Source organism: Suncus etruscus, chromosome 14, assembly GCF_024139225.1.
Source record: "Suncus etruscus isolate mSunEtr1 chromosome 14, mSunEtr1.pri.cur, whole genome shotgun sequence".
NCBI lineage: Eukaryota > Metazoa > Chordata > Mammalia > Eulipotyphla > Soricidae > Suncus > Suncus etruscus.
Window position 1 is genome coordinate 85,018,534 of NC_064861.1, and position 25,179 is coordinate 85,043,712.

Sequence of the window (25,179 nt, forward strand, 5' to 3'; positions counted from 1 at the left end):
TGCACTCAGAAATTGCTCCTGACTTGGGGGACCATATGGTCTGCCAGGGAATGGAACCATGGTCCATCCTAGGCTGGCACACACAAGGCAGATGCCTTACGGCTTGCGCCGCCGCTCCAGCCCCAATTAAGCTGTGGTTCTAAGACAGCCTTGCTCAGTTCTTCCCAGGCAGGGCCAGAGCCATAGGACATTATTTGTAGGTGGCTGACCAGTTTTCAGTCGCCGGCATTCCATATGGTTCTGGGCACCGCCAGAATAGTTTCTGGTGTAGAGCCAGGAGTATTGAGTATTGCCAGGTGGGACCCAAGATTAAATAAAAAAAAGTGCATCTGGAGCTGGGGAGGAGACTTGCAGCTAGTCCTGGGGTTAGTCTCTGACTCCATATAGTCCCCTGAGCACAACTGGGTGTGACCCAAAAAAACAGGACGCATACGGTTTGGAAGTGATGAAGTCAGACCCTAGTACCATCTTTGCTGGAAGATTGGGACTGGTGGGTGCATTAAAGAGCAAGCTGGTTACAGACACATAAAGAGCAAGCTGGTTACAGACACATAAAGAGCAAGCTGGTTACAGACACATCTCCCCCCACCACGAAGTGGTTCTTGGTGTCTGGGGGATTTTCCAACTGTTCCCAGCACTGTTGATGTTTGTGCTGAGTTTCACCTTGCTAGGTTTGAGGAGTCCCTCTGGTCATTTTTCACTTCCTAGCAAGCCAGCACACCCACTGCCATGCACTTCTGAATCAATCAGTTCAGCATCTGCTGAGTTCGGATGTTGGATGTGCTACTTAGGGCAAGTCATGGTGGTGACAACAGACAACTTGATCAGTCCAGATGCTGGGCTGGAGCAATAGTGCGGCAAGAAGGATACTGACTTCGCACAGGACTGACCCACGTTTGGTCCCCTGAGCCCACAAGGAGTGATTCTTAAGTGTAGAGATCCTGAACACTGCTAGTGTGGACCAAAACACCAAGTTTGCTCTTCTACTTCCAATGGGGTCCTAGCTGAGAAATGGATTAGATCAGAGGTCCTCAAACTTTTTAAACGGGACCAGTTCACTGTCCCTCAGGCCATTGGAGGGTCTGACTATAGTAAAAACAAAACTTACGAACGAATTCTTATGCACACTGCATGTATCTTATTTTGCAATGAAGAAACAAAACAGATACAAATACAATATGTGGCCCGCGGGCCATAATTTGAAGACCCCACTGGATTAGATACATGGTGCACTAGGCATGTGTATGAATCCTGAGTTCCATGCCCAGCACCTGTAAAAAAAAGTTGTATGGGGGCTGGACATAGCACAGTGGTAGAACATTTGCCCTGCATGTGGCCGATCTGGGATGGACCTGGGTCAAACTCTGGATCCCTGGTATCCCATATGGTTCCCGAGCCTGCCACAAATGATTTCTGAGCACAGTCAGGTGTGACATGAAAACAAAAACTACAGGCTGAGGAAGGGGTTCAGGCCCTTGCTCTGTATGTGATCAATCCTCACTCATCCTGTTATCTGATCTCCCTGAGCTTGTTGCCCTTGACCCCCCCCCAATAGTACACCCACTATAACTTACTAAACATAGTTCGACTTTTTTAAAGAACTGGTTTTCAAAGTTATATATATATTTGAGTTTTAGGCCTTTAATATTTCAGTACCCAATCTCACCACTAGTGCTCCCATTCCTCACCATCCTCTTCCCTCCCTCAGCCAATTTCTCCCTCCCGCACCCTGCCACCTTTAGCCTCTTCTACCTTAAAGGTGTTTGGTAGGGGCCAGCGCTGTGGCACAAACAGTAGGACGTTTGCCTTGCACGCACTAACCTAGGACAAACTGCAATTTGATCCCCCCAGCATCCCATATGGTCCCCCAAGCCAGGAGTGATTTCTGAGCACATAGACAGGAGTAATCCCTGAGTGTCACCGATTGTGGCCCAAAAAAAAAAAAAAAAAGGGTGTCTGGTAAACTGCCATGTTCGCCACAACTGAGTATTTAAATCTTGATTTTGATCTCCAGTGAGATCAGGAGAAAGAAAAGTGTTTGAAGACATGAAAGGATGCAAAGATCCAGTACCCACGCCCACCCCCAAACTGGCAACATGGCACACTATAGATCGGGGTTCTTCACCTTCAAAGTTCCCCCCCCCCCCCCAGTTATTGCCACTACCAGTAGCAAGGGGATAGATTGGGGCCGAGTGTTAACACAGCGAGTAGAGTGTTTGCTTTGCACATGGCTGACCCATGTGCTGATCCCTGACATCCCATATGGTTCCCTCAGCCTGCCAGGAGCGATTTCTGAGCTCATAGCCAGGAGTAATCTCTGAGCGTCACTGGGTATGGCCCGAAAACCATTTCAGCATCCCTGTGCCCCACCAGAAGTAATTCCTGAGCATAGAGCCAGGAATAACCCCTGAGCAATGCTGTGTGAACCTCCCCCACAAAAAAGTAAGTAAAATTAAGTCTAGCTCTTCTCAAATATATATGGCTTTCACACTGGGAAACCTTGACTATTTTAGTTGAAAATGTCTCCTCTGGACCATGTTATACAACAATGGGTGACGGAACTGGACAACAGTAATTGGGGTGATCATGGAAAGCTTCCCTGAGGTGGTGACTGTAGAACAGAGCTGTACTACCCCTCTGGAACCTGGTGCTGAAGCTCCCCACGAACCCTTCTTTCCACAAGCCTGAGTCTAGTCTTTTTGATCCCCTCCCTCCACAGAATTATGACTGGAAGGTGGTTGAGCTAGAAATGATCTTAGCAAGGTGAGTTCTTATGCTCATAGTAACATGGACTGAACAAGTCATGCAGCCAAACAGCCCCCTGCCTTCTGACCTTCAATTTGGATAGTATTATAGGTTTCTGTATTTTCTTTTTCTTTTTTTTTTTTTTTTTTTTTTGGTTTTTGGGTCACACCCAGCAATGCTCAGGGGTTATTCCTGGCTCTACGCTCAGAAATCACCCCCGGCAGGCTCGGGGGACCATATGGGATGCCGGGATTTGAACCAGCGACCTTCCGCATGTAAGGCAACCGCCTTACCGCTGTGCTATCTCTCCGGCCCCTTTTTTTGGTTTTTGGGTCACACCCAGCAGCGCTCAGGGGTTACTCCTGGCTGTCTGCTCAGAAATCGCTCCTGGCAGACTCAGGGGACCATATGGGATGCCGGGATTCGAACCACCGACCTTCTGCATGAAAAGCAAATGCCTTACCTCCATGCTATCTCTCCGGCCCCTGGACAGTATTATAACTTGTGTCCATTCCCATGTAGAAGGGGATTCTGATATTCCCACATGTGCTAGTGCAGAGTATCCATACTGGAGAGACAACAATGGATATGGTGCTGGCCTTTCATGCATCCTACCTGGTTTTGATCCCCAGCATTCTATAGGGTCCCCAAGCCTACCTGAAATCTTCCTGTGCACAGTCAGGAGTAACCCCTGAGCATTGGCAAGTGGCCCCACAAAAATAAAAGAAAAAGGACCAGGGCCTGAGATAATATACTGAGGAGGGTACCTGCCTCACATGCAGCCAGTCTCTGGGACTTTACCTGGTCCCCCAAGTCCCACCAAAAGTGATCCCTATGCAGAGCCAAAAATAGCTAAGCTCTCAGCATCACCAGGTCTGGTTCAACCCCCATCCCACAAAAATGCTGGAGAAATAGTATAGCCAGTAAGGTGCTTCCCTTTCATGTAGCTGAATGACGTTTGATCCCTGGCATGTTTCAGATCTCTGAGCATTACCAAGAGTGACCCCTGAATACAGAGCCAAGAGTCAGCCCTGAGCATAGCTGGCTATGGCCCCAATACCCAAAAAAAAAAAATTTTTTTTTAATTGGGCAAGAGCAATAGCGCAAAGGTAGGGCCTTTGCCTTCCACACAGCTGACCCAGGACTGACCTGGGTTTAGTCCCCGGTGTCCTATATGGTCCCCCAAGCCAGGAGCGATTTCTGAGCGCATAGACAGGAGTAACCCCTGAGCGTCACTGGATGAGGCCCAAAAGCACCCCCTCCAAAAAAATGTCACTCTGGCAGACTTGGGAGCTCATATGGGATGCCAGAAATGGAACCCAGGTTGGCAGAGTGCCAAGCATATGCTCTACATGCTATGTGATCAAGGACAACCCTGGTTCAATTCCCAGTACCTCATAGGTCCCCTAAACACTGCCAGAAGTAACCCCCTTTTTTTCTGGTTTTTGGGTCACACTAGGCAGTGCTCAGGGGCTACTTCTGGCTCTACACTCAGAAATCGACCTGGCAGGCTCGGGGGACTATATGGTATACCAGGATTCGAACCACCATCCTTCTGCATGCAAGGCAAATGCCTTACCTCCATGCTATCTCTCCAGCTTCCAGAAGTAACCCTTGGGCACAGAACCAAGAATAGCTCCTGAGCACTGTTGGGTGTAGACCAACCCTCTTTTCCACCCAGGTCCACATAATGAGTCTACAAGAAGAAATGTCTTGGCCAGGGACACCCAGCCAGAAGAGGGCTCATGAGTGATTCTGGATGGGCCTTTGTCGCTTAAAGCCCCACAGAATACGTTCTCAGGACTTGGGGCCAGGGTGGGGGCATGCCTTCACTCAAAGGACTGCCTTGTTCTGCCCTCCGCTCAGGAAATTCCAGGGGGAAGTTTTCCAACCGGCTTCTCGGATTCTGTCCCTGGAGGGGCCAGCCATGGGGCCCAGGCACCCCAGCCGGCTCAGAACTGCTGCTGCTTGGAAAGGGCCCAAGCGGAATGGGGCCCATCTGGGCATTTACCTGAGCGGTCAGCCCTCACTCTGTCCTTGAAATGGATTTGACCAGGCAGTCAGGGGTGCAAGGGGGGGGGGTGCGGGCTAAATTTGAGCCAGGGGTTTAAGGCGGGGCCAAGGCAACACAGATTTCCCTGTTGGGCAGGAGAAAAGGCGGCCTGTGGAAATCGGAGCCCCCCATCCCCTTCCTGGGTCACTCCTGCTCCTCGTCCACCATGACTTGGTCACTGGTGTTCCTTAGCGTCTTCATCTTGCTGTCTGCCTGCCCCGGGCCTAGTGATGGGGGCCACCCCATGCCCAAACTGGCCGACCGGAAGATGTGTGCAGACCAAGAATGCAGCTGTAAGAGGGGTTGCTAGGGGCCCGGGTGGGGGGTTGGAGTGGGCCTGCATGTAGGGCGCTATCCATTTCCCCATTCCCTTCTCATCCTTCCCAGATCCCATCTCCATGGCGGTGGCCCTGCAGGACTACCCAGCCCCTGACTGCCGCTTCCTGACCATCCACAGGGGCCAGGTTGTGTACGTGTACTCCAAGCTGAAGGGCCGAGGGCGACTCTTCTGGGGAGGCAGTGTGAGTCTGGAGGGAGTGGGAGAGTAAAGGGGAGGGGCTTGGGTGTTCCCCTCACTTTCCATCTAACGAAGGAGGTTGAAGGGGTGAGCTGGAATTGTTTTAGAAGTCAACTCTAATTTGTATTTTGGGGGCCTGGGGAGTTTGGGCCACCGCGGGTGGCCTCAGGTGTCCCAAATTCTTACTCTGAACTTGGGAATCCTTGAGGTGCTCGGGGAAACATATAAATGCTGGAAATAGGGCCCGGAGAGATAGCACAGTGGTGTTTGCTTTGCAAGCAGCCGATCCAGGACCAAAGGTGGTTGGTTCGAATCTCGGTGTCCCATATGGTCCCCCGTGCCTGCCAGGAGCTATTTCTGAGCAGACAGCCAGGAGTAACCCCTGAGCACAGCCGGGTGTGGCCCAAAAACCAAAAAAAAAAAAAAAAAAAAAAAAAAATGCTGGAAATAGAACTCAAGTTGGCCACATACAAGGCATGTTACCCACTGTACTATCACACTGGCCCCAGATTTTTTGTTTGTTTTTTTTTTTGGGGGGGGGGCCACACTCGTTGACACTCAGGGATTACTCCGGGCTATGCGCTCAGAAGTCACACTTGACTTGGGGAACTGCGGTCCATCCTACCCTAGCACTTGCAAGGCAGGCCCTTACCTCTAGTACCACAGCACTGGCCCCTGGCCCCAGAATATTTGAGAAATTGAGATTGATAGAGAATTACATTTTGGGGCTGGAGTGGTGGCACTAACCTAGGATGGACCAAGGTTCGATCCCCTGGCGTCCCATATGGTCCCCCAAGCCAGGAGCGATTTCTGAGCACATAGCCGGGGGTGACCCCTGAGCGTCACCAGGTGTGGCCCAAAAACCAAAAAAAAAAGAGGGAGAATTATATTTTGGGTTGGATGGTGTTTAGGCCACATGAGGCAGTGCTCAGGGGTTATTCCTGGCTTCAGGAATGATCCCTGGTGGTGCGTGGAGACCATTGTGTAACTGAGAGGGCCTGAAGAGATAGCACAGCGGCGTTTGCCTTGCAAGCAGCCGATCCAGGACCAAAGGTGGTTAGTTCGAATCCCGGTGTCCCATATGGTCCCCCATGCCTGCCAGGAGCTATTTCTGAGCAGACAGCCAGGAGTAACCCCTGAGCATTGCTGGGTGTGGCCAAAAAAAAAAAAAGTAACTGAGAGGGTCAGAGAGATCTAGTACAGTGTGCAGGTGCTTGCCTTGCATGCATCCAGTGCTGATCTGATTTCCAGCAGCTTGGTTAGAGTTTCCTGGGGCCATGCTGGTTGTTGGACTGAAGAGGATGGGACCTGTGGGTTGAAGAAAGCATTTCTTAGGCCCTTTTTTTGGGAATTGCATGGGGAGGTTGTTTCCTTTGTGGCAGTATTCATGCTATTCCTGGCTCTCTGCTAACAAGTGACCCCTGGTGGTCTTTGGGGGTAGTAAGCAGTGCTGAGGAACTGAAAGACAGTTGGCAGCAGGCTAGTCAAGTAGTATTCCCCTGCCCCCACAATCTCTACCAGAGAATTACTTTAAAAAATTTTAAATTTTTTAAATTTTTGGGTCACACCTGGCTGTGCTTAGGGGTTACTCTATGCTCAGAAATCACTCCTGAAAAAATAAAATCATCCTGGCAGGCTTGGGGGTGGGGGACCATATGGGATGCAGGGGATTGAACCTGGGTCCATCCTGGGTCATCTGTATGCAAGACAAACGCCCTACTGCTGTGCTGTCACTCGGGCCCTAGAGCTGGTCTGTTTAAGCTATGATTTAAACAAAAAGGAAGGAACCATTCATGTGGTGTGAGGAAGGTTTTCTTTCTTTTTTTTTTTTTTTGGTTTTTGGGCCACACCCTGTGACGCTCAGGGGTTACTTCTGGCTATGCGCTCAGAAGTTGCTCCTGGCTTCTTGGGGGACCATATGGGACGCCGGGGGATCGAACCGCGGTCCGTCCTAGGCTAGCGCAGGCAAGGCAGGCACCTTACCTCCAGCGCCACCGCCCGGCCCCGTGAGGAAGGTTTTCAGCAGGAAGAAACTTCCCATCTTCCCAGGCCCAGCTTTTATTTTGTTTGTTTGTTTTTGGGCCACACCCCGTGACGCTCAGGGGTTACTCCTGACTATGGGCTCAGAAATCATCCCTGACTTTGGGGGACCATATGGAACACTGGGTGATCGAACTGTGGTCCGTCTTAGGTTAGAGCGTGCAAAGCAAATGCCACCGCTCTGGTCCCCCAGACCCAGCTTTTAACTCTTCTTTCCCAGGTTCAAGGAGAGTATTATGGAGACGCGGCTGCACGCCTAGGCTACTTCCCCAGTAGCATTGTACGGGAGGACCAGACCCTAAAACCCGGCAACGTAGAAGTAAAGACTGATGTGAGTGCCTTGCTTTATTTTGGGGGTACGGGAGATGGTGGGAATCAGGAAGGAGACCCCGTTGGTTGTGATGATGGCAAAAGTGTTCCTTCCCTTAGTGCCCGTCAGCCTAGCTGTGTGTTCTGGGAATAATTGCCTAACTCAGAGCATAACACTTGTGTGGCCAGATCTAGTCCTGGCTGCTGTCTATATATAAATATATATATAGCCCTTGCTAAAACCTTTGCTGAAATCAGCTTTTGCTGAGATTCTTTGTGGTTTAACCACCAGTTTCCACCCTCACCCCCACCCCACGCTGTTTCCCTTTTCTCTTTTAGAAATGGGATTTCTACTGCCAGTGAACAGCTCCACCAGCCTACCGCTGTCTCTGCTGTTTTTCTCCCCGCTGGTTTCATGCAAATACATCAGCCAAGTGCAAACTGCGGGTGTCTGTGGTCTTTGTGGTGGAGTGGGAAGGTCCAAAGGCACTAGTGCCCCAGGTTCCGAGTCCAGCCAATCAGCACACTGTCTGCCTGTGTGACGTCAGCGGTTGCTAGGCAGTGTTTCCCTGATGTCCAACTCCGTTTCCAGCTGGGTACCACATAGAGTCGGAAGAGAAGAAGGAATAAGAGAAACATTTCCAATTGGGAAAACTAGACTCTTCTAGTTCAAAGAGTTGAAGAACTAGCTGTAAAACGATGGGGAATGAAACAATCAGATAATGAGAAAGTCAAATAGCAAAGCCGAGTATTTTAGGGGGGGGTGATTTGGTTTTTGGGTCACACCTGGAGGTGCTCAGGGGTTACTTCTGGCTCTGCACTCAGAAATCGCTCCTGGCAGGCTCAGAAGACCATATGGGTTGCTGGGGGATCGAACCCAGGTCTGTATCAGGTCGGTTGCATACAAGGCAAAAGCCCTACCACAGTGTTATTTCTCTGGCCTCAAAGCAGAGTTTTTCCAAGATTCTAAGCAAGGAAAGGTGGGAGGTAATTCCACCCCCGTCACTTTCCAGTGCGGACTCAACCACCAGAAATCTTACTCTCTTGGCCCGTGAGATAGCACAACAGTAATGGCGTTTGCCTTGGAAGCAGCTGATCCAGGACGGACGGTGGTTCGAATCCCGGCATCCCATATGGACCCCCGTGCCTGCCAGGAGCGATTTCTGAACGCAGAGCCAGGAGCACTGGCAGGTGTGACCCCAAAACAAACACAAATTGAAATCTCGAGCGATCCAACTGCAGGCACCGAATGTGATGATCCCCGGAGCCCGCCTGAAGTGCTCCCTAGGCAGAGCCAGGACTAGACCCTGAGCACTGTGGGGTGGAGGACTCCCGCTCTCCCCCAATACCTATGTCACCAGCTCAAGGTCCTGCTTTTCTATTCTTAAAAAAGACTGTTAGAAATGCCCGCACCTCTTCTTTCCATCCGTACCCACGCCCCCAAATCGGCTTCTAGCCCAATGCGGAGTCTAGATTCTGGGCCCCTCCCCAGGACTTCTCATCAAATCCGTTTCCTCGGCTGGGCGAAGCCTCTAGGCCACGCCCCTTGCCACCTGCCCGGCCAGTGACTGACGTCACGCAGCCCCGCCCCTCGCACTTGCCCCCGCCAATCCGCGCCTTCCACACCACGCCCCTCACGCAGATTAACCAATCAGCGCATCCGGTGGGCGTGGCCAGGCAGCCACACCGCAGCCCCGTAGCGGATCGCGGGCGCGCCTGAGGGGGTGGAGGCGGAAGTGGCGCGGCGGCGCGGGGCTCCCGGAGTAGGAAGGAGCCGGGGCTGCAGCCCGGAGTGCGGCGGCTGCCAGCCTGACGAGCAGGCGCGGCCGCGGCGCCATATTGCGGCCCTGGGCGGCCGCCACCGAGTCATGGCCGAGACTTACGGTGAGGGAGGGAGGGAGGGCGCGAGGGAGGTGGGGGCCGGAGTGGGGGGAGGGGAGGATGCTGCCTGCGGGAATGGGCGGGGCTTCGTCCGGGGGCGGGGCCTGTCCCGGGGGCGGGGCCTAGAGGCTGCGAGGAGGGGTTTTGAGGGGCCCAGATTGAATTTAATGCATCAGGGCGGAGCCTGGTGGAGAGGGGGTCCGTTGGAGGGATTTGAGGGAGTCTGTAGGAGGCTCAGGATAGGCCTGGAGAGGAAAGGGGGGTTTTAAGGTGCCAGTGGATCGGGCAGTTGCTGATTTTCAAAGACCTGCATTTGGGGGGGGGTCTCGCAGGTTGGACCCTCCCCAGATTGACTTGCTGTTTTGAGGGGCTGCAAAGGGGTTGGGAGTGGAGTCACCCTGGAATTAGGCAGTGGGGTGAATGACAGGATGGGGTCAAGCTGAAAGGTGGCAGGCACAGACAGGGCCTTGGGTGGAGAGGCTGGGTAAAGGAAGGTGATGGGTGCAAGGTGGTGGTAGGCTGGCATGCTAGGTGGGTCGTGGAATGGATGGAGGAGGATGGAAAAAGCACTGGGGACAGTGTCAAGGCCTGGGCTAGAAAGCAGCTGGTCATTTGAAAGGAATGGACAAGGCCCAGATGCTAGAGGCAATGAATGACAGAGAGGGGTAGGGGTGAAGTCTGGAGGCATAGAGCAAGTCAAGTGGTAGTTTGTTTTGTTTTTAAGCGAAATTTAGGAAAGAGAGAGAGAGGAGTGAGGAGCTTCTAATGAAAAAGGAATCATACACCCCAAATTGGGATGTGTATGACCCCAGAGTGGTATGTGTTGTGAGTTATGATTTTTGAGAAAGTGGCTTTCCAGATGGCTCCAGTGATGTAATTGCTACGATTTTGAGGGGGGGGCACCACACCTAATTGTGCTCTGGGTATACTTACTCCTGGCTCTGTGCTCATTCTTGGAGAACAAATGTTCTTGTTCTTACGGTTCCAGAGATCAAACCTGGGTCAGCCACATACAAAGCAAATGCCCCCCTATCACTTCAGCCCCAACCCATCTGCCTGAAAATGAATCCCAGCTCTGTCTTAACTTGGAATCTTGGGAAAGTCAAATAACCTTTCTGGCCTAGGTTTCTCTCTCTGGAAAATGGGGATGGTTATTAACATATCTTCCTTCTGCAATTATCCTGAAAATTCAGTGAGCTGTTGGTCTAGGAGGTTAAGACTTGAAAACTGCCTGGTGTGTGTGGGGAATGATCTGCAATGGTTGTTGCCAATTGTCTTGTCACTACCCACCCAACCCCCATACCTGTCATAGTCTCTGGGTTTCCACTTTCCCTCCACCCCACATCTTTCTCTCTCTCTGGGTTCCCCCTGACCTTGGCTCCATCTGCTCAGACTTCCTCTTCAAATTCCTGGTGATTGGCAGCGCGGGAACTGGCAAGTCATGTCTCCTTCATCAGTTCATTGAGAATAAGTGTGAGTTTCTGGGAGGGGCCCTCGGGTGCACTGGCACGGTGTGGGCAGGTACATTGCTATGAGGGTGACTTGGGATTCCGGGTGGGCTGCAGGTGCTATCTCACTGCTCACTGCCCGTCCCTCGCTTTGGCATCTGCTTTTTTTTGCTAGGGAATAAACATATGCAGATGGAGAGGCCCTAAGCCTGAGCCCCTGTTTGCCTCTTTTCTCCTTTCCATTCCCAGTCAAACAGGACTCCAACCACACCATCGGCGTGGAGTTTGGATCCCGGGTGGTCAACGTTGGGGGGAAGACGGTGAAGCTACAGATTTGGGATACAGCCGGCCAGGAGCGGTTTCGGTAGGTGGGCTGAGCTCTGGAAGAGAGCAAGTGAGCAAAAAGGGGGTGAGGATGTACCAAGAGAGGCAGGCCCAGCAGAAGGCTGGGGTGAACTGGAGAAATGCAGCCGAGATAGCAGAGATCACGGACAGACTATGAGCCAGAAGGAGCTGGAGATAGAAACTGAGGCAAGAGCACAGGGGCCAAAGGGAGGGACCAAATTTGGAAGTGACTCTCCTGGTAAGACTAGGGCCATGGAGGCTTGAGCCAGGTCCACAGAGGAGGCTTGAGGGTACAAGATGAGAGAGAAACATGCCAGCAGAGGGGCTGGAGAGACAGCACAGTGGGACTGATCCTGGTTCAATCCCCAGCATTCCATATGGTCCCCTGAGCCTAGCAGGAATGGAATGATTTCTGAGCACAGAGCCAGGAGTAACCCAAACCCATCAACAGAAGAAACAAAAGAAACACCCCAATAGAAAGGGGGTCGATGGGGCCGGTTAGGTGGCGCTAGAGGTAAGGTGTCTGCTTGCAAGCGCTAGCCAAGGAAGGACCATGGTTCGATCCCCCGGAGTCCCATATGGTCCCCCCAAGCCAGGGGCAATTTCTGAGCGCTTAGCCAGGAGTAACTCCTGAGCATCAAATGGGTGTGGTCCGAAAAAACAAAACAAAACAAAAAAACAAAAAGAAAGAAAGGGGGTCGAGATGGTATTTCCCACTTTCTACTCGGCATCTGGCCAAAGTGTGTATCCAGGACACCCGTAGTTACTAAGCTGCCAGGAACCCTTGGAAAAAGAAAGACTAACAGAGAGAAACAAATCAGGGAGAGAGAGGCGGGGGAGGTTGAGGGTTGGGGGGGATGTAGGGGAAGAGGGAGGGATCTATAGGGCTCAGCACAATGACCCAAGAGGGACCCCCCAGTGTCCCCTAATCCAGAAAGCTCGCATCTATGAGACAGATCATAGAATGGGCAATGGGGGTAGGTCCCCCAAGAATGGAGCTGCTAGGTTCATACTCGTTTGTCAGTCCCCTATATCATATTCGTGTGTCAGACTTCTATGTGAGGTGCACTGTGCCCAGAGATAGAGAGATCGAGGTGTGCAGCTGAGGCTGGCGACTGCCTGTGCGTGTGGGAGGGACATGCATTCTAAGGGGCCCTGGCATTTGGCCAGGATAGAGCAAAGAGGCCATGATGGAAAGTATGGAATAAATGAATGAATGAGAGAACGAATGAAAGAATCAGAGAGCACTGGTGTGGGTAAGAAAACCAGAGCTCTGGGGCCGGTGAGGTGGCGCTAGAGGTAAGGCCTTTCAAGCGCTAGCCAAGGAAGGACTACTGTTCAATCCCCCGGTGTCCATATGTTCCCCCCCAAGCCAGGGGCAATTTCTGAGCGCTTAGCCAGGAGTAACCCCTGAGCATCAAACGGGTGTGGCCCAAAAATCAAAAATAAATAAATAAAAATAAATAAATTCTCTTGTTTAAAAAAAAAAATGAAAACCAGAGCTCTGGGACTGGAGAGAGAGAGAGCACAGCAGTAGGGCATTTGCCTTGCATGTGACCGACCCAGGATGGACCTGGGTTCGATTCCAGGCATCCTATATAATTCCCAGAGCCTGCCAGGAGTGATTTCTTTTTTTTTTTTTTTTTTTTTTGTGGTTTTTGGGCCACACCCGGCGGTGCTCAGGGGTTACTCCTGGCTGTCTGCTCAGAAATAGCTCCTGGCAGGCACGGGGGACCATATGGGACACCGGGATTCGAACCAACCACCTTTGGTCCTGGATTGGCTGCTTGCAGGGCAAACGCCGCTGTGCTATCTCTCTGGGCCCCAGGAGTGATTTCTAAGCGCAGAGCAGGGAGTAATCCTTGAGCATTGCAGGCTGTCACCCAAAAACCAAAACCAAAACCAAAACCAAACAAAACAACCCCTCAAAAAACAAAGAGACGGGGCCGGAGAGATAGCATGGAGGTAAGGCGTTTGCCTTTCATGCAGAAGGTCATCGGTTCAAATCCCGGCGTCCCATATGGTCCCCCGTGCCTGCCAGGAGCAATTTCTGAGCATGAAGCCAGGAGTAACCCCTGAGCACTGCCGGGTGTGACCCAAAAACCACAAAAAAAAAAAAAAAAACAAAAAAAAAAAAACAAAAAAAGACAAAGAGACCCAAAAACAAATAGCTCAGGGGTAATGGAGAAGACACAAACATATTCACTCTCTTTCTTTGTCTCTCTGTCCCCTCTCAGTTACACACTACAGACTTACATGAGCTTGAGAGCAATGAAGAAGTCTCGCACACACATACACACATACGTGCCAGACATACATACCTGAACTTGAGAGCAGTGGAGAAATCACACACCCCTCCCCCCAGGAGGAGGATCAATGAAGAACTGGTACAACATTTTCTGTTTTGTTTCTGGGTTTCTTTTTTATTTTTTGGCCACAACTGAAAGCGATGCTTTTGTGCAAGGCAAGTGCCAGGTTACCCGCTATTATTATCTCTCAGGTTCAGCATTTTTTGTACTTGTATTTGTTGTGTTTTGGTTTGGGGCCACACCTGGGGATACTTAGTAGTTACTTCTGGCTCTGCATTCAGAAATCACTCCTGATGGGTTTGGGGGACCATATGGGGTGCTGGCTATTGAATCCAGGTCAGGTACATGCAAGGCAAATGCCCTACATGCTGTGCTATCATTTCAGCTCCTGATAGTGTTTGAAACAGAATTAGGGGCCCGGAGAGATAGCACAGCGGCGTTTGCCTTGCAAGCAGCCGATCCAGGACCAAAGGTGGTTGGTTTGAATCCCGGTGTCCCATATGGTCGTTCCCCCCCCCTCCCCCCGTGCCTGCCAGGAGCTATTTCTGAGCAGACAGCCAGGAGTAACCCCTGAGCACCGCTGGGTATGACCCAAAAACCAAAAAGAGAAAAAGAAATAAAAAAGAAACAGTCACAGGTAGACAACAGGACAGACAGACAGACCAACTCTGACATGAATAGAGATGGGGGGAGGCAGAGAGGTCAGACCATCACCAAAATTGTGGGTGTGAGTTCCAGTGAAGGTAGGGCAAGGGACTTCAGAACCACCAGTTCCTCTGTGCAAGGGATGGCAGTTTCTGGGGGCTGCCCCCCATCTGCCTGGGAGTGACTGGTACCCCCTGGGCCCACAGGTCGGTGACACGGAGCTATTACCGAGGGGCTGCAGGAGCCCTGCTGGTGTATGACATCACCAGGTGGGTGCACGGGCCAAGCGGGGGTGAGGTGGGGAGCCCCCGGCTATATTCTTTCCTGCACCCCGGTCTGTCTTCTCACCCCACCTCATTGCCCTTCTCCGCAGCCGGGAGACCTACAACTCTCTGGCGGCCTGGCTGACAGATGCGCGCACGCTGGCCAGCCCCAACATCGTGGTCATCCTCTGTGGCAACAAGAAGGACTTGGACCCCGAGCGTGAGGTCACTTTCCTGGAGTCCTCGCGCTTTGCCCAGGAGAACGGTAAGGGCCCTGCAGGTGGCAACTTGTGCTTGGGGACTCCCACCCAGGGACCAGTGGGAGGGCACCCCTATTTCCCTGCACTTGTGCCCAGCCAGGCAATGTGGAGGTGTAGGAGCCTGTAAAAACCCAGCACCTCCTCTGGCCTCCTGTACCCCATTGGGAGAGATCCCTGAGCAGCACCAGCTGTGATCCCCTCCCCCCAAAAAACCCACTAAATGCTTGGGCTAAAATTTGAGCATGGCCAGATGAGAGCTGGGTGACCCCACAGAATCTCAGTTTCCTTATCTGCAAAGTGGGGACCCCATGATGGGAGAGGAGAAGGGAGATGGACACTACAGAACTCTGGTGTACAACAGGGGTGTCATTATCATTTGGGGGAGAGGGTTTAGGGCCACACCTGGCAGTGCTCAGGGGTTACCCCTGGCTCTGCACTCAGGAGTCACCCCTGGTGGTGCTTGGGGGACCCTGTGGGATGCCAGGGATCAAACCGGGTCAGCCATGTGCCATTGCTCTGGCTTCAGCTCTATTCTCATTGGCTGCCAGGAGGTTGCTGCCAGCAAGCAGAGGCAGCAGAAGTGAGGGGCTCGGGGTATCAATGTGAGGCAGAGCCCAGGCCACAGGTGTTGCCATGAGGTGCTGACAGACCAGACTCTCAAACACCCTGTCTTGGAGCCAGCGTCTTTCCTCCCAACCCTGACCTCCAGATCATCACTGGCTCTTCTTACATGGAGACCTTGTTGGGGATGACCCAAGCTAGATGACGCCGTGATAAAGACAGCCCAGACCCTGTTCTCAGGGGTTCACAGAGGATCACTGCACTATAGGGGGAGGCAGGCCTCTGTCCAGACAGGGATGGATCTGAGAAGAGGCACCTAAACTCTTCCAGGAGGTCAAGGAAGGGAGATGATGTGAGCCGGTGGAGTCTGGACGGGGAGTTGTCAGGAGTGTGGGCCTGGAGCGGAGGCAGAGCCAGACCGTTTGAGGATATGTCTAAGAGGCCTCAGGTCAGCGTCCTTTCATACATTTTGTCACTCTCCCACACTCCACCCTCCCCCAGAGCTAATGTTCCTGGAAACCAGCGCTCTCACGGGCGAGAATGTGGAGGAGGCCTTCCTGAAGTGTGCCCGAACCATCCTGAACAAGATTGACTCAGGTGAGTCCCCCATCCCCCTAGGGTAGGGGTGTCTGGGCTGGAAGGTACCAAAGGCCGGTCCTCATGACACCCCCTCCTGCCCCCAGGGGAGCTGGACCCTGAGAGGATGGGCTCAGGCATCCAGTACGGGGACGCATCCCTTCGCCAGCTGCGGCAGCCTCGGACCGCCCAGGCCGTGAGCCCGCAGCCTTGTGGCTGCTGAGACTCAGGAACACAGGTACCCCAGCACACCGGGCAAAGGGGGTGCGGGCAGAGGCTGGGATAGGAAAGGGGACAGGATGAGACACAGTGAGAAAGGAAGGTGCAGAGCATGAGCTTGGGGACCCCCTGCTCAGGGCCTGGGAAGTCCTTCCTGTCCCATGTATGTCCCTTATCTATGTCCCTCCCACCCCCCAACTCTCTGGCCTTCCAGAGTGATGAGGCCTCTCCCGCTTTCAGCACTGGAACAAGCTGACATTGTTTTAGGGAAACAACAATAAACCAGATGTGCGAGGACATTGTGCCGTGATCAGAGAGAGAGGAGGCGCCAGGGGGAATTCTAGGGAAGGGCTGGAAAGACAGGCAGAAGGTGACTTTGGAGCACCAACCCAGAGGCAGTGAGGGCTGGAATTCTGGGGGATCCCGCGTGGGAAGGTTGCAGACAAAGGTCCTGGGCAAAACCATGCCTCTGTGTGTGTGTGTGTGTGTGTGTGTGTGTGTGTGTGTGTGTGTGTGAGAGAGAGAGAGAGAGAGAGAGAGAGAGAGAGAGAGACAGAGAGAGAGAGACAGACAGAGACAGAGAGAGAAAGAGAGAGAATGTAAAAATGTATATGTGTGTATGCGAAAGGGTCTGGAAGTCTGAGGAGAGAAAGAGAGAATGTGTAAAAAGGTAGATGGGTGTTTGGAGAGAGGGTCTGGAAGAAATTGTGTGCCAGGGAGTGTGTGACTCTGTCAGAGACTATATGTGTGTATGAGAGTGTGAAAGAGATTTGTGAACGTGTGAGAGTGTGTGAATAAGCAAATGTTTGTGAGAAAAGGTTTGTGAGAGAGTTTGTGTAAGAATGTTTGAGAACGGGTGTGTGCTAGATTGTGTGTCAGAGAACATGTGTGTGTGAGTGTATGTGTGAGGGTGTTTGGGAGAGATTGTGTGTCAGTGTGTGACTGTCAGTGTGCATGTGTGTACAAGAATGTCTGAGTGTTTGGACTTTGGCCAGGAGGACAGCGGTGAGTGCAGGAGTTTCAGCTCTGATGCGGCATGCTCAGGGTCCTGGCTGCTCAGAAGGGAAGTGACTCTGGGTGTGTCTCCCACACCAGGGAGGAGGTGAGAGACCATGCCACAGAGCCAGGGGGTGCAGAGAAGGAGTTGAGAAGTGGGTAGTGTCTACATCCTGCCTCTCCCATTCTTGTCCCCTCCCAAAGCAGCTACTGGGGCTTGTTGGCACAAATCTGATTGTATCTCTCCTCAATTTCTTTTTCTTTTTTTTAAATTATCTTTATTTAAACACCGTGATTACAAATATGATTGTAGTTGTATGATTATAGTCATGTAAAAAACACCCCCCTTCACCAGTGCAGGATTCCCACCACCAATTTCCCAGATCTACCTACTCCCCACCCCACCCACACCTGTACTCGAGACAGGCTTTCTACTCCCCTCATTCATTCACATTGTTATGATAGTTTTCAGTGTAGTTATTTCTCCAACTACACTCATCACTCTATATCGTGAGCTTCATGTCATGAGCCTCAATTTCTTTTACTCTTCATTGGTTTATTTTTATTCCCTCTTGCTGTGCTTGGCCCAGTGCTTCCCACATGAGGGCATGTGCTGTAGTGCTGAGCCACCTCCTTTGCCCCTTAACTCCTTACTGTAAGCCTAGCTTTGGTTCCCAGGTTTCTTGGACCACATCTGAAAGTCTTGGTGTTTGACCTCTACCTGCCCCCCACTCTCCATTCCCATTCTAGCCATGCCAAAGCCACATTGGGGGGGGGATTGGGTTGTTTCTTTATCCTTTTTTTTTTTTGGGGTTACACCCGGTGGTGCTCAGGGTTTACTCCTGGCTATCTGCTCAGAAATAGCTCCTGGCAGGCACGGGGGACCATATGGGACACCGGGATTCGAACCAACCACCTTTGGTCCTGGATCGGCTGCTTGCAAGGCAAACGCCGCTGTGCTATCTCTCCGGGCCCTCTTTTTCTTTTTTTAAATTTATTTGTTTTGGGTCCACACTCAGTGTGGCACTCAGGGTTACACTAGGGTTACTCCTAGATCTGTGCTCAGGAATCACCCCTGGCAGGCTCAGGGGACCATATGGGATGCCAGGAATTGAACTAGCCGGGGGTGGGGTTGGGGGTGTTTCCGTTTTTGGTTGTTTTGTGAGCCTCAGGAATTGAACCCAGGGCCTCACAGGAGCAAGGTGAAAATGATCTGTTTGGAGTCCATTTGTCTTGAGACTTTGCTCCCGCATTCCCTCTGCTGGGCTCATGATACCTTCTTTGGGAACTTCTTCCAGGAAGTCTGATGTTGGCCCCAACTCCCCCAAAACTCTTGCCTAGTCGCCATCTGTGTTTCATGCCTCCCTGCTCCCTGCCACCAGCAGCTCCAGGCTGGCTGCAGAGAAAAATGATTCGCTTTTTTCATTAGGCTCTGCAGTAGAGCTGACCCACTGTTGGACAGAGTGGAGATGGGAATCCATTGTCTTTCTGGAGGGACGCCAGACCCTGCTGTCTGTCTGTCAGTCTGTCTGTCTGATCCACATTTGCTTCCTTGCAGGCGTCGTCTGGGGTGTGGGTGCCCCTGGGCCAGGAGCGTGTAGGCCTCTCAGCTGGTCCTTTTGCTCAGAATGCCTCTTCCGGCAGGAAAGCTTTATTAGCTTCCCAGCTGGGGTCACTCCCTCAAGCTGGGTGGTCTCAGCACCACCCCCGCCTTTGCACGCATCCAGCTCGGACACAGGGCCATTGTTATTTGTGCAGTGTATCCCGTCTGCACAGCACAGGGAAGCGGGTGAGAGATCAGATTCCAGCCCGGCTGCCGGGTGCCAGCTGTTGCCTGGTGGCTGCTTGACTCGGGGCAAACTCTTTAACCTCTCTGGGCCTGGCTTTTCTCATTTTCTCAAAAACCCAAAAATGACCTTGAGCAGGTTCATTCCCTTTTTTTTTTTTTGGTTTTTGGCCTACACCCAGTGGCACCCAGGGGTTACTCCTGGCTCTGCACTCAGAAATCGCTCCAGGCAGGCTGGGGCTGGGGGGACCATATGGGATGCTGGGATTCGAACCCAGGTCTGTCCCTGGTTGGCCGCATGCAAGGCAAACACCCTACTGCTGTGTTATCGCTCCAGCCCCTGATTCATTCCATTTTAATTTGTGCCCATTGCTTAGGAGAGGGGCCAACCCTTAGTGGAGAATACATAGTCTTGGCTCTTTGTTACTTTCCTGCTCATCCATTTGAGAGCTTCTCAAGGCCTCTAGACAGATGGAACTTGGGTTAAGGCACTTGCCTGGCATGTGGGTGACTCCAGTTCCATGTCTGGTACCTCCAGATGTGACCCTTGGAACACAGAGCCAGGAACAGTTGCTGCACATGGATCAGTGCCTCTGCCCCTCATCTCCCCAAAAGGCCGAAGTCTGGACCTTGTAGAAGTGGTTAGAACTTCAGGACTTTCGGAAGTTCTGTTCCAGGACTTGCTCTCAGACAGTGGCATGATGTAAGAACCAAGCAGTGGGGCCCGAAGCTACAATAGGAAGTGTGTGTTCCATGATGCAATATGGTCACACCCTTAGAAAAGGGAACCACAGGTTTTTCTAGCATTGATTTTTTTTTCGGGGTGAAGTTTCTGTAATATACTTATAGCATTTTATTTTTTTTATTTTTTATTTTTTTGGTTTTTCGGGCCACACCCGTTTGATGCTCAGGGGTTACTCCTGGCTACGCGCTCAGAAATTGCCCCTGGCTTGGGGGGAACCATATGGGACGCCGGGGGATCGAACCGTGGTCCTTTCCTTGGCTAGCGCTTGCAAGGCAGACACTTTACCTCTAGCGCCACCTCGCCGGCCCCACTTATAGCATTTTAAAATGATAATTATTATAATTTGAAGGGGTTTTTGGCACTTCTGGCAGTGCTCAGGGCTGACTCCTGGCTCTGCACTCAGGGATCGCTTCTGGCGGGACTCAGGGGCCATGTTTAGTTCCAGGAACTGAACCCATGTGCAAGGCAACACCTTTCCTGCAGTCCTATCTCTCTGAATCCCATAGCATTAAGAAAAAAAATTATTTGTTTTAGGTGTTAAGAGGTCTCACCTGGCAGTGTTCAGGGGCTGTTCTTGGCTCTGTGCTCTGGAGTGATCTCTGTCTGTGCTATTGTCTATGCTATCTGTATTGCCGGAAGTGCCCCACAATGAAAGATGAAGAAAAAAAGAAAAGAATATTTTTGATGTGGGGTTTGTGTGTGTGTGTGTGTGTAGGGGGGATGCATACTCAGCAGTGCTTGGGACATACTCCTCTCTACTCAGGAATCACTCCTGCAAGGTTTGGGAGACCCTATGGGATGCTGGGGATTGAATCTGGGTCATCTGTACAAGACAGATGCCCTATATACTATACTATCTTTTTAGCCCCAGAAGAAACTTTTTTGTTTTTGTTTTGGGCCACACCTGGTGGCGCTCAGGGATTACTCCTGGTTCTATACTCAAAAATCACTCTTGGCGGGTTTAGTGGATCATATGGGATGCCGGAGATCGAACTCAGGTCTGCCATGTGCAAGGCAAATGCTCTACCCACTATACTATCAGTCTGGCCCCAGAAAGAAAAGAATTTTTTGTTTTTGTTTTTGTTTTTGTTTTGGTTTTTGGGTCACACCTGGCAGCGCTCAGGGGTTACTCCTGGTTCTGCACTCAGAAATCGTTCCTGGCAGGCTCGGAGGACCATATGGGATGCCAGAATTCGAACCACCGTCCTTCTGCATGCAAGGCAAACACCCTGCCTCCATGCTATCTCTCCAGCTCCATTTTCTTTTTACTTTTTACTTTTTTCTTTTTTTTTAATTTTTTTTTTGGGGGGGTCATCCGGCAGTGCTCAGGGGTTACTCCTGGTTCTATGCTCAGAAATCGCTCCTGGCAGGCTCAGGGGACTATATGGGATACCGGGATTCGAACCTCCAACCTTTTGCATGCAAGGCAAACGCCTTACCTCCATGCTATCTCTCTGCCCCGAAAAAAATTTTTTAACATTTATTTATTTAGGTTTTTGAGGGGCCGGGCAGTGGCGCTAGAGGTAAGGTGCCTGCCTTGCCTGCGCTAGCCTTGGATGGACCGCGGTTCGATCCCCCGGTGTCCCATATGGTCCCCCAAGCCAGGAGCGACTTCTGAGCGCATAGCCAGGAGTAACTCCTGAGCATCACCGGGTGTGGCCCAAAAACCAAAAAAAAAGAAGGTTTTTGAGCCATACCTAGAGGCACTCAGGGGTTATTCCTGGCTCTGTGCTATAAATCGCTGCTGGCAGGCTTGGGGGACTAGGTGGAATGCTGGGGATCAAACCAGGTCCATCCCAGGTTGGCCATGTACAAGGCAAATGCTCTACCACTGTGCTATTGCTCCGGCCCAGAAAAAAATTTTTTTGTTTAAGAAATAAAAGTGGGGGCCGGGCGGTGGCGCTGGAGGTAAGGTGCCTGCCTTACCTGCGCTAGCCTAGGAGACGGACCGCGGTTCGATCCCCCGGCGTCCCATATGGTCCCCCAAGCCAGGAGCGACTTCTGAGCGCATAGCTAGGAGTAACCCCTGAGCGTCACCGGGTGTGGCCCAAAAAAAAAAAAAAAAGAAATAAAAGTGGCAGCAAGCTCATCCATAAAGTTGTGCGGCCAACCCCTTTGTCTAGGGGTCCTCCCTCTATCATCCCTTTTCTTATCCCTCTAGTTTTAACTTTCTTTTTTTTTTTTTTGGTTTTTCGGGCCACACCCGTTAGATGCTCAGGGGTTACTCCTGGCTACGCGCTCAGAAATTGCCCCTGGCTTGGGGGGACCATATGGGACACCGGGGGATCGAACCGTGGTCCTTTCCTTGGCTAGCGCTTGTAAGGCAGACACCTTACCTCTAGTGCCACCTCGCCGGCCCCGTAGTTTTAACTTTCTTATCTCATAGAAGCCAGTGCCAGTTAAGCAGCCACCACTATTCTGTCAACCTCTAGCACCCAACAGTTTACTAGTTTCCTCTCTGGGCCAACGTTCTGACTTGGGTGCACCCTGGCATGTTTTATTTCAAGAAAACATTAGCCCAGGCCCACCCAGCTGCTTCCCCCACCCAACAATACAGCTGCAATTCTCTGGAGAGCTTTAAAAGCTGCTGTTACCAAGGCCTCACCTCAGGAATTCTGAAGTGACTTCAGAGGTTCTAGAAGCTCCCACACAACTTTGCCTGCAGACAAAGCCAACAAACCCAATGTGTCTCTCCAGCTTGAAAAACACTGGGATCAGGCCTAGAGATGGAATGTTCCAGGGCAAAGAGAAGGTAGGGATAGGATATTTAATTTTGGGGGGGTTTTGGGCCCAGTGGCCAGACCTGGTGGCGCTCAGAGGTTGACTACTCCTGGCTCTGTGCTCAGAAATCGCTCCTATCAGGCGCAGGGGACCATATGGGATGCCAGGAATTGAACCTGGGTCAGCTGCATTCAAAGCAAGTACCCTCCCCACTGTGCTATTGCTCTGGACCTGAGACATATTTTAATTTTTATTATAATATTTTTGGGGTTGTGGCCAAACCCCCGGTGCATGGGAATCGCTCTTGGCAGTGCTCTGGGGACCACTGATCCCCGGGGATCCAACTGAGCCTCTCATTTGCAGGAAACTGCAAACTTCAGCCCTTTGACTGATCACCCTGACTTCTAGGCCGGTGGTAGTTAGAAAGGAAGGTGGCCTTGTGCAGACTTAGAGAGTAATTCTGGCCGCAGAGCCAAGAGTGAGTCTTGAGCAGGTATGGCTCCCAAACACCCCTCTCCCCCATTTTGGTAGAAGGAGAAGAGGAAGACAAGGACCTGATAGACACAGAGAGAAAAATAAACATAAATGAGACCAACAGGGGGCCAGAGAGATAGCACAGCAGTAGGGCGTTTGCCTTGCAAGCGGTGGACCCAGGACAGACCTAGGTTCAATTCCCAGCATCCCATATGGGCCCCTGAGCCTGCCAGGAGCGATTTCTAAGTGCAGAGCCAAGAGTATCTCCTGAGTGCCTCCTGGTGTGGCCCAAAAAAGAAACAACAACAGCAGCAGCAGCAGCAGTGGGCTGGAGCAGGGGGTTCGGTGGGGTCTCCAGTCATCACCCCTTTGTTTTTCAGCTCTCCTGATCTCCAGGACCAGCCCTGCCCTTGGCTGGGGCCCACACACAGGCCCGGAGGCCGAGCCCCCCACCTGCCCTGGCCCCGGACAAACTGCCCGACTCCCTGCCTCCCTTCCCTGGCCTGCTGGGGCTGGGTTTAGGAGCAAGACTGAGCCACGGGGGTGGGGGTGGGGGCAAGAGGGAATCCATACTTGCTACTGCTTCCTTCCCCTGTCTTGGCTGACCCCTGTTTTCCCTCCTCCCGAAACCCCAACCAAACTCGAGAAGAGTTCCTCAAGCCTAGACCAGGGTTTCTCAGGCCCTAACTGCCCGACTGGCCACCGCCACTGCGAGTACGTGTTATTTATTACCGGTGGGGGGGTGGACCTGTCCCGCCCCCACCCTGCACACATAAAGCATCGTTTACACCCGAGTCTTGGCCTCTTTCATTTGGGGGTGACAGGGAGGGGAGACGGAAGAGGTGAATGAATCTCAAGGCCTGGTATTTGGGGGGCCATGCTTCTGAATTGGACGTGGTGTGTGTGGGGGCACATGGGTCGGTTGGTGGAGGGAACTGGTCACTGGGCAGTCTGACCCTGGCAGGTCCTGTGTGGGTGGCTTTGATGCCATGCTGTGACCTGGTGCCAGGCTGTCTGGAGGACTGAGTCCTACTGTTGTTTGTCTCTGCACTGGGTCTTTGTTGCTCCTGACGCAGTGTTGTTGGGGGCTACCAAGGGGTCAGTGGGTAAGCCACTGAATTTAGGTCATGGTGACCCCAGACATAGTTAATATCCAAGCACTTCTGGCTTTTTGGGGAGACCACACCCTGTGGTGCTCTGGGATTACTTCTGGATCTGTGCTCAGGAATCACTCCTGATAGTCCTCTGGGGACCATATGGAATGCTGGGGATTGAACATGGGTCAGCTGTGTGCAAGGCAAATTCCCTACCTGCTGTGCTGTCAGTCTAGCCTCTGAAAGTAGTATGATTTTTTGTTTGTTTTTGGTTTTTGGGTCACACCCAGCTGCACTCTGGGGTTACTCCTGGCTCTACGCTCAGAAATCGCTCCTGGCAGGCTCGGGGGATCATGTGGGATGCCAGGATTCAAACCACTGTCCTCTGCATGCAAGGCAAACACCCTATCTCCATGCTATCTCTTGGCCCCTGAAAGTAGCATGCTTTTATTCATCTGTTTGGGGCTATACCCAGCAGTACTGAGGCCTACTCTGCTTGGGACTAGTCAGGGGACCATGTGGTACCTAGAATTCATTTTGTAGGGGAGGGAAGGAGGGCATAACTGGCAGTACTTGGCCTACTCCTGCAGGTGCTCGGGTGGAACCAGGGTTGACTATGTGAAGGCAAGTACCCATTTTGGGTATGGGGGAGTGGGGTTGGGTCGTATCCAGTGGTGCTCAGGGCTTATTCCTGATTCTATGCTCAGAGATCACTCATGGAAGACTTGGGGTTATCATATGGGGGTGTTGGGAGTCAAAACTGGCAAGGCAAGCACCATGCCCACTGTACTATAGCCTAGGCTGAAGCCAATTGCCTTAAGCCCTGTGCTGTCTGTTCTGGTGCCAGAGATTGAACCTGGGGCTTCATCATACAAAGCATGTGCTCCAGCCCTCTGATCCGTTCCTGGAACGATGCCTGAAGGTCTAAGAAAGTGTCTACTATTATTGCTTGTATGACTATGATCTGCTTCCTTGAGGTCTATGTGTTCTGGTATGTAAGTGACTCATTAAATGTGTGTGACCATATGTATTCCTGTGAATGCCTCTGAGGGCCTCTCCGCATCCCTGATGCATTTGCAGCCTCGAGATCTCCCCCAGGAAAGGTGTGCATGGGGAAAAGTATATTCCCAATTGCGCTGCCACCTCCAAAGCAACCTTACCCCACTGACAGAGACCTCTCTCCCTGAAAAGG

The 25,179-nt window shown here is 51.9% G+C and overlaps 2 protein-coding genes across 2 annotated transcripts; both read left to right on the forward strand.

Annotated features, from left to right (window-relative positions):
* Positions 1-4,948: 4,948 nt before the first annotated feature.
* On the forward strand, positions 4,949-8,027 carry MIA (MIA SH3 domain containing). The gene is made up of 4 exons (XM_049787223.1): positions 4,949-5,091; positions 5,186-5,319; positions 7,576-7,686; positions 8,004-8,027. The coding sequence occupies exons 1-4, from the start codon at positions 4,965-4,967 to the stop codon at positions 8,025-8,027; spliced, it is 396 nt and encodes a 131-aa protein (XP_049643180.1). The 5' UTR covers positions 4,949-4,964.
* A 1,361-nt stretch (positions 8,028-9,388) lies between these two features.
* RAB4B (RAB4B, member RAS oncogene family) lies at positions 9,389-23,687 on the forward strand. Its single transcript, XM_049787209.1, has 8 exons — positions 9,389-9,548; positions 10,938-11,018; positions 11,243-11,357; positions 14,499-14,561; positions 14,666-14,820; positions 15,878-15,973; positions 16,060-16,190; positions 23,274-23,687. Exons 1-7 carry the CDS (start codon positions 9,533-9,535, stop codon positions 16,173-16,175), a joined length of 642 nt encoding a protein of 213 aa, XP_049643166.1. The 5' UTR covers positions 9,389-9,532; the 3' UTR covers positions 16,176-16,190; positions 23,274-23,687.
* Positions 23,688-25,179: the final 1,492 nt, after the last annotated feature.

Excerpts from the sequence above, each read along its gene's own strand:
- MIA (XM_049787223.1), top strand. The coding sequence starts at position 4,965 with ATGACTTGGTCACTGGTGTTCCTTAGCGTCTTCATCTTGCTGTCTGCC. Across the intron at positions 5,320-7,575 it reads GACTCTTCTGGGGAGGCAGT|GTTCAAGGAGAGTATTATGG; the intron begins GTGAGTCTGGAG and ends CTTCTTTCCCAG. Across the intron at positions 7,687-8,003 it reads ACGTAGAAGTAAAGACTGAT|AAATGGGATTTCTACTGCCA; the intron begins GTGAGTGCCTTG and ends TTTCTCTTTTAG.
- RAB4B (XM_049787209.1), top strand. Across the intron at positions 11,358-14,498 it reads GCCGGCCAGGAGCGGTTTCG|GTCGGTGACACGGAGCTATT; the intron begins GTAGGTGGGCTG and ends CTGGGCCCACAG. Across the intron at positions 14,821-15,877 it reads GCGCTTTGCCCAGGAGAACG|AGCTAATGTTCCTGGAAACC; the intron begins GTAAGGGCCCTG and ends ACCCTCCCCCAG.